At 46.3% G+C, this 8,372-nt stretch overlaps 1 protein-coding gene across 1 annotated transcript in view; it reads right to left on the bottom strand.

The window, feature by feature from the left end:
• Positions 1–562: 562 nt before the first annotated feature.
• CASQ2 (calsequestrin 2) overlaps positions 563–8,372 on the bottom strand; it is a 31,152-nt gene continuing 23,342 nt past the window's right edge. The window contains exons 8-11 of the mRNA XM_003202719.4: positions 7,289–7,343; positions 6,307–6,407; positions 5,904–5,978; positions 563–2,495 (exon numbers count right to left, since the gene is read on the bottom strand). Coding sequence (XP_003202767.1) covers positions 2,289–2,495; positions 5,904–5,978; positions 6,307–6,407; positions 7,289–7,343 — 438 coding nt within the window. The 3' untranslated portion in view covers positions 563–2,288. The remainder of the gene's footprint in view (positions 2,496–5,903; positions 5,979–6,306; positions 6,408–7,288; positions 7,344–8,372) is intronic.

Below are 8,372 nucleotides of genomic sequence, written 5' to 3'. Positions count from 1 at the left end.
CTCCTGGCTGAAATAGCTGAAAGGGCAGAGCAAAGGGATAGCACTGGGCACCTTTCTGGTCTGGAGAGAGGACCTCCGGTCTGACAGCACACTGCATTTCAAGCCTTCCCAAAGTTTCCATCAGGTCTTTGGATTGGGGCTGAGCTGTTCACCGCTATGCACACTGGTGTGAACACCCAGATGATCTCCCCAAATACACTTGGTTCAAGTCTTGCAGAAAGTGCTTATACATCATAAAGAAATAAGAAAGGGCTAACACAGATAATACCCAACCTGAGGACGTAGCTGTCCTATCATGCTAATAGATAGTGCCTGAAAAGTGCTGGTTGAGTGTCGGATGCTCAATGTGGAGCTAGCATGGCCTACAGCCATCTACCATGTAGGCACAGCATTCATTCACAGAGATATGTAGACATCCAGCTGAGTGTTTTTCATGCTGGCGCCTCCCACTGAGGGGACATGGCACACACAGAAGTAGATCAGTACTTCAGCCAATTTATACTAGTAACTTCAAATTTCTATTTCAGCTCAAGTATGGAAAGAAAGAGAGAGACAAAGAGACTGACCAACATAAAGGAGAAAAAGAAATCTATAAAATCTTGCTTTGCAGCTTATCCAATGAAGGAAATATATGGTGTGTAAACCTTGTTTCTCGTCAGGCTGATTCATTTTCATACAGCGTGCACTGAATCTCTTGTTCCTTGCACTATTATTTCCACTAACATCACTTATCTCTGACATAAGCCAGTTTTCTTAAGAAAGACCAGAACAATGTTTTTGGATTGTTTCAGGAGAGGACATGTACATCCCACCTCTGCTACTGTCTGAATTACTGGAAAACATATTTATAAAGTATTTATAAAGATAAAGCATCTCCAAGCTCTCCATTCATTGCACTATTGTCAAACCTAAGAAGCTAAGACAATTGAAATCTGCTGGCATGGGAAAGCAGGGAGACCTAATGCTGTTGAAGTGACCTGCACATGGATGGAGCGGCACTCACTGGGACTCAGTCACTGGCCCTTTACCTCATGGCCCCCTTTGCTGCAAGCTGATGCCATGAGCTCCACCTCAGTGTGGAAGAGGCTTCTCACAGGCTACCGTGGGACATCCAAGTCTTTAAGCAGGAATTGAATTTGCAACTGAATATGTAAAAGTTGACCAGCTTGAATGCTTTCGTTGCTCATTGCCCAACTCACTTAATCCAGCATCTAGTATGGTTGGATGGATATGTTCCTTCCTAACACCTTGGTCATGGGAAAAGATGCTACATGGAATTTTGGTTAAAACTCACCTAAAGCTGGAAGGTCATGGGGAATAGGAAGGCTTCAGGGTGAGCCCCTATGAAGGTTTCTATAGGCAGAAGTGTGCTATTTCATTCACCACTTCAGCCCGGACCTGCCTGCAGATGTTTGGAACTGGCCTGAGGTCAGCTCCGGTGTTTCCCCAAGATTAAGAACCAACAGTCAGGCTCAGTGCAGTGATCTTCATCCTCAAGAGTCTGGACTCATACTTGCATCAGCCTTTCCAGCATTCAGAAACTTCCAAGCTCAAGAACTTGCAAGCTGTACTGTCCCATCTAAAACCACCTGCACTTACTCTATTTTTTGCTTGAAGAAAGCGTGTCAGATAGGGACTGTGGTGTTGGGTTTTGTATCCTCTGTCAGATACTGTCATTTTATGACACTAAAAATTATTTTAGGAACACTAATTAGCGTTCCTAGAACTGTCTTCCCCCCCTCAAATGTTCTGCTGCTTCTAGTATGTTAACAAGTAGCTTTACACTCCTATAGCAGAACTATCAGGATCCAGTGGTCTTGGCAGAGTAGCTGCAAAGGGCATTTTGTTTAATGAAAGGACTAAACTTTACAGTGACCTTCCCTCTGTATCGAGTGAGATTTGGTCTTTGGATGTACTGATGGGCTGATGAGCATGGAAAATACAAACTGGCTCCCTGTATCCCTCCGGCAGTGAGCATGCAGGTGCTTTCCTCCTGCACTGGGCACTGGGGCAGGTTCCCTACAGATTCCTATTGTCCTTTCTACGGAGGCATGATTTACAGCGGTGCTGGGCACCTGCTGGTGCCACCCACCAAGGTGGCAGTCCTGGTGGCTCAGCACCTCTGAGAATCAGGCCGGGAGTCCCAGCAGGGGCAGGGGGAGCGGGGCAAGGGGGAAAGGAGGAGCAGGCGGTGCTTGCTGACGCTCAAACACAGGTCTTCTGATGAAGGGACCTGCCACAGGGGGAGGCCTCTCAGCCTCCACAAGTCAAACTGTACAGAGTCACAGTTAGTCATCATCATCATCGTCATCATCATCGTCGTCGTCATCGTCGTCATCATCATCGTCGTCATCGTCGTCATCATCATCGTCATCATCATCATCATCATCTTCAGTATTTATCTTCCCAGAAAGCACGTCCTCTATCCAGTCCTCCAACTCCTCGGCTGTGGGCAGGTCATCATCGTCTCTGATCTCCATCCAGACACTATCAGCCTGTGGAGACAGGTGACAGGGATTAGCCACCCTCGGTCACACAGGAAGAGATTAGATTTGTTGCTAATGTTGTGGTAAGGACTGGACCATATGAGGGATGCAGGGTTGGAGGTGGCATTAGCTCCATCCTTACTACAGCATGTGGGCAGGAGCAGCCACAACACCACTCTACCCAAATGTTGGGACTACCACCCTCCCCATGAAGTGCTATTGGTTCCGACTATGAGAAGTAGGACTGTTTGATGTGTCTACAGGAGCGTATGGTGCCGTTTGTTTTGTGTTTGATGTGAGCCTGCTGCCCTATTCCTAATCCTACACTACATTACTTCCATAAACTGGAGAAGTGAGGGGGAGTAACAAGATGATGTTGTTTAAAATGCAGTTAGAAGGTGCTGCCTAAATTGCAGCTATTAGCCAGAGACAGAAAACATAGCTTAGATTTGTCTCTCTGTTTTCCTATAGGTTCCTTGAGTAAATGCTTTAATAAGCTCCTTTTCCTTCTTTGTTTTCTCTCTGTAAACAAGATCAGCCTCCTGTTTTACAGAGGTGCTGTGAGGTTCTTTCTATCAGTGTTTGATTTTGCAGAAGCAAGAACTTTCCATGAGTGAGATGATAGCTACACACACCACTTCTCTGTGGTACTTAATTGTCTTTATTGTATGGCTTCTTAAAAGCCAGACCATATTTAGAATCAGAGAATAATTTGGGCTGGAAGGAATCTTAAAGCCCACTCAGTTCCAAACCCCTGCCATGGGCAGAGTTGCTACTCACCAGCTCAGGCTGCCCAGGTCCCCATCCAAACTGGCCTTGAACACCTCTGGATGGGGCATCCACAGTTTCTCTGGGCAGCCTATTCAGTGCCTCACCACCCCCATAGCGAAGAATTTCCTCCTTATGTTTAATCTAAACCCACTCTCTTTCAGTTTGAAGTTATTACCCCTTGTCCTCTCACTACACTCCCTGCCAAAGAGTCTCTCCTCCTTTTTCCTATAGGCCCTCTTTAGGAATTGGAAAGCCTCAATGAAGTCTCCCCAGAGCCTTCTCTTTAGGCTGAACAACCTCATGTCTTTCAGCCTCTCTTCACAGGAGAGGCACTCCAGTTCTCTAAACATCCTTGTGGCTTCCTCTGGACTCGCTCCAACAGGTCCATGTTTTTCTTATGCTACATTTTCCTTCAAAAACAGAAAAACTGAAACGACAACAACAACAAAAAAGGACCACGGAGAGGCATGCAGCTCTTACTTCATGTAAATGATCCTGTTCCAGAGCACAGGATCATTCATGTGGCAAGAAGGGACACCTCAGATAAGGGTGGGGGGAGTAGGACCATCGAGGAGATGCTGTGCAGAAGCAGCAGCAATGTTCTGAAGCACATCATGGTGCGAGTTCTGAGCCACAACAATGTGACTAGCCAGTGTGGGCCTCTGGGAGCTTGGTGTTTGTATTGGTAAGTTTTCAGAGAAGTGATAAGGTCACAGAGGTTATGTCCACTGAAGCCAACAGGAGTGTTTATTTATACTCTGCTGTGTAAGCCCTACTTTGTACCTGTGTAACTCCACTGAAAGAAGTGATATAACACTGAAATAGCAAAATGAGCTCAATGTTTGTGTTAGATATCACCAGCCAACCTAGAACTTTCTTAAAATCTCTCTCTTGAGGAACAGAAAACAGACTTAAGAGGAATGAAATAAAATCTGCAAATACTATAATCAACAACCCAAAATTTACTATATCAAATCTAGATAATGTATGAGTTTTTACAGGTCTCTTAGTGACTGTCAGATAACAAGGCATATGTTCCTGCCTGATGCTGCTTTTTATATGATTCCCTTGTTACTGACAGTCCTACTTTTATGAATGTCCATTGATAGCTGTTTAATGTTGCTTTGACATGACTTAAACACAGCCAACAGCAATAAATATAATAGAGACACCATAAGCTAGTAATAAGAGCAAAAGACTGGAAGACTTGGGGCTCTATTTCTATCTTGTCTGTTCCTCTCTCTCATGATCGCAGGTGACAGAAACCACCTTGATCCTCTTCCCTTTTCTCTCTCTCTGCCTAGTACTCTGACAACTGCTGCCCTAAAACACCAGACACATCCAGCCAGCACTGCATCTGCTTGGGGTTGGGGGCCAGGCAAACAGCTCAGCTGAAGTACATCTGCACCAGTGCATGCAGCATGGATAACAGGAGGAGCTGGAAGCCATTGTGCCACAGGCAAACTGAGTTGCCATTACTGACTCATGATCCTACATGGTGGGATCTCTCCTAGGACTGGAGTTCTGCAGTGGATGGCTATAAGCTCTTCAGAAGGGATAGGCAAGGAAGGAGGGGCAATGGCTTGATTGTCTGTGCTAGAGAATGTGGAGGTGAGAACTGTCTTGGACACAGGCTGGATTGATGGGCTGAGGCCAATGGGATTAAGTTCAACAAGACCAAAAAGTGCCAGGTCCCAGACATTGGTCACAATAATGCCAGGCAATGCTATAGGCTTGAGGCAGAGTAGCTGGAAGACTGTGCAGAGGAATGGGGGTGTTAGTTGACACTCAGCTGAATGAGCCAGCAGTATGCCCAGGTGGCCAAGAAGGCCAAGGGCATCCTGGCTTGTACCAGAAATAGTGTGGCCAGCAGGAGCAGGGAGGTGATCATCCCCCTGCACTCAACTCTGGTGAGGCTGCACCTTGAGTACTATGTTCATTTTCAGGCCCCTTAGTACAAAACATTGAGGCCCTGGAGCATGTCCAGAGAAAGACAACGTGAGAGGTCTGGAGCACAAATCTTCTGAAGAGTGGCTGAGGAAACTGAGATTGTTTAGTCCAAGAAGAGGAGGCTTAGGGGAGACCTTATCCCTCTCTACAACTCCCTGAAAGGAGGTTGTCGAGAGCTAGGGGTCAGCCTCTGCTCCCAGATAACAGTAATAGGATAGGAGGGAATGGCCTCAAGCTGTACCAGAGGTGGATCAGGTTGGATATTAGGAAAACCTTCTCCAAAAGAGTGGTGAGGTGCTGGAACAGGCTGTCCAGGGAGGTGGTTGAGTCACCACCCTTGGACGTGTTCAAGAAATATTTAGATATTATACTGAGGGACATGGTTTAGTGGGCAGCACTGGTGGTAGGTGGATGGTTGGACTAGATGATCTTAGAGGTCTTTTCCAAGGTAAATGATTCTATGATTCTATGACTCTATACTCTGTAGCTCCTAATGCAGCCTGAGCACCTTCCTCTCATTCCCTGCACACAGGAATGGTGGGGTCTTGATACTTTTTCCCAGGGGAAAAAAGCCTGTTTTCCTTGCACTTAACAGAAATCTTACTAATGCCAGTAGACCTACTTTCTGCTTTGGATCCCATAATTTCAAGCATTGTAATCATGGGATCACTGGATTTTTGGATGCATGCTACTCACGTCTGTGACATTCACAATCCCAATCTGCGGCCTGAACAGGTCAATCTTGAAGGTCTTCTCCCAGTAAGTGATAAGCTGCAGGAGCAAGAAGCAAAACTCAAACAAGGATCTTTGCAATATTCCTTTGCATAAATTCAACTGGAAGGGCAGTGAGTCCAGAATACCATGCACATGAAGGAATGGAAGAGAAACTGAATGCAAGCTTGGCCATTGCTCACGGCAAAGAAAAGTGCTGTCTCTGGGGATGCTGCTGAGACATCACTCAAGTGAGCAGCTCCTAGTGACAGCCCATGGCGCAGTGCCCCTTGCTTTGCATCCTGTGCTCGCACCCAGGCTAATCCTGTGCTCCTGTGCCTATATCCACATGCCAAATCAAGGAAGGAAACCAGCCCCTGCCACTCACCAGAGGAAAGTCGTCAGGGTCGATCCACACAATGCTCAGGTCAGGATTATCAGTGTTGTCCCTGGCAACCTGCTTCAGGATTTCCAGGAACTCAAAGCCGTCTGAAACGACAGAGGAACCTCTAGAGCCCTCTCCTGCAAACACCCAGCCACTTTCGCTTGTGGGGTTTCTGACTTCCTTCACCCCCTATGAACACAGGAGTTATTTATAATTCTCATTAAAATGCTGTCTCCCCCCTCTTTCTTCTGATAATAAGGCTTTTAATTTGGACCATCCTCCCTGGGTATTGAAATTAGTTACACATGAATTAATCCTCATAATCCCTCCATGGAGTGGAACAATGTAAGTGTTTTCTTGTGGCGAGGGAGGAGACCAGCCCTTAAGAGGCCAAAGCTTTTCATCATGCTGCTGGCATTGAGAATCACTGTTTCTGTGGCTTTTCAGGAAGTTATGCCTACGGTTTTCCTGCATGCATGTGACAGAACAAGCCCTCAGCACATTCTCAATTCACACAACGAGACAGATTCAGAATTAGGGACAAATCTTAGCGCCCAAGCCCCAGCTTCCTTGCTGGCTATGGAAAAACACATGACCTGCCACACCAATTAAACCAGAGCTCTGTGCTAGGCACAACTTTGGTGACAGCTGTGGCAGAGCTTCAGAAGTGATGGATTGCTTCCAGGTGCCAGGCTGGGATGGAGAAGACACCTGTTCTTCCAGCCAGCCATGTACTTAAGTCCAGCCTCTGTAGGATGGTCTGGTCAGGGTGGAGCTTTGAGTCAGCTGGGAGAGGAGATTGAGGGTGGTCCCAGGGGCTTGTTAGAAAGGGATGGTAACCCCTGTGCTGAGGATCAAGGTGAGGGAGGACAACAAAGCAAATAGTAAGGGGGGATGAGAAGGGGCAATTCTGGGGGCTGAGGGGGGGGACCTACACCTTCTTGAGGGAATGAAGAGTCATACAATGAAGAAAATGGCCTCCTACCTGGGTCATCTTCTTCAGCAAAGGCCACGATATGGATTCCTTCCATGTCATCTTCCTGCAAACAATGAAACAGTTATTGATGGGACAGAGGGAAGACAGTCTGAGTGGCTGCTGGAGATAAGAGGTGCTGGGATAACTTTGAACAAGCAGCACAATCTCCAAGAGAAAATTAGCTGAGGCACCACTGAGACACCAGAAATGAGAACTGAAGTAAGGCTGAGTCGTGGAGGTAGCAAGCACCAAAACAGGTTATCTGGGCAGCATTGCTGAAAAACTGGGGCTAAAAATAAGGTGTGCACTCCAATGGTGAAGGTGATAGAGCTTCTCTAATGGTGTGGGTCAAAACCTTGCTTGCTAAGAAGGTTGAAAACCATCAACATGGGAATCTGTGTTCACCTACCACATCCTAGGTCACCTAAATTCACCGTGCTCAGCCCTAAAGTATGCTTGTTTGAGTCCAGTAAAGGAGCTTCCCTCATGCTGTGGGGGGTGATGTGGATTACTTGCGCATCTTCTGGGAGATGAAGGGTCTCTGCTCTAAACAAGGGTCTTCATGAGCAGCAAGGGGCATTGAGTAGGAGGGTCAATTTGGGGTTCAAATGAATGGAAGATAGAAATGACAGCCTGACGGGCTGCTTCTCTCTGTGAGATGTGTGAGCAATGGGTAATGATATTGGCAAAGGCCAATCGATCTGCCAGCTGTTTTGTCATCCGCCTGCTATAAATGTCATCTCCCACAGAATGGCTTCACATTCCTCACCCACTGCTGGTCCCGGATTTGATTTCAATTGGTTTTAATGCGAGAAGAAATTTCTATCTAAATGCTAATTTCTTTTCCATTCTGAGCTCAGAGGTGACAAAACCACCATCAAAAACCGAAAGGAAAAAAACCTGAAAGATTAAGTAGAAAATATTATCTTTAAAAACAACAGCTAGAGTAGGGCCATTGGTGGCATCTTTGGAGAATATGTTTTCAAAGGGTATTCTGGGCAGATTTTCTCTGGGATTCAGAGCACTTACGTCTGGCAAAATCTACAGCATTCCTTTTTCTTCATATTTATCTGCAGCATTGTCAGACAGGAAA

This window comes from Meleagris gallopavo, chromosome 1 (genome assembly GCF_000146605.3).
Source record: "Meleagris gallopavo isolate NT-WF06-2002-E0010 breed Aviagen turkey brand Nicholas breeding stock chromosome 1, Turkey_5.1, whole genome shotgun sequence".
In the NCBI taxonomy this organism is placed as follows: domain Eukaryota; kingdom Metazoa; phylum Chordata; class Aves; order Galliformes; family Phasianidae; genus Meleagris; species Meleagris gallopavo.
The sequence above is the reverse complement of the archived record's forward strand: the minus strand, read 5'-3'. Positions and strand labels throughout refer to the sequence as shown.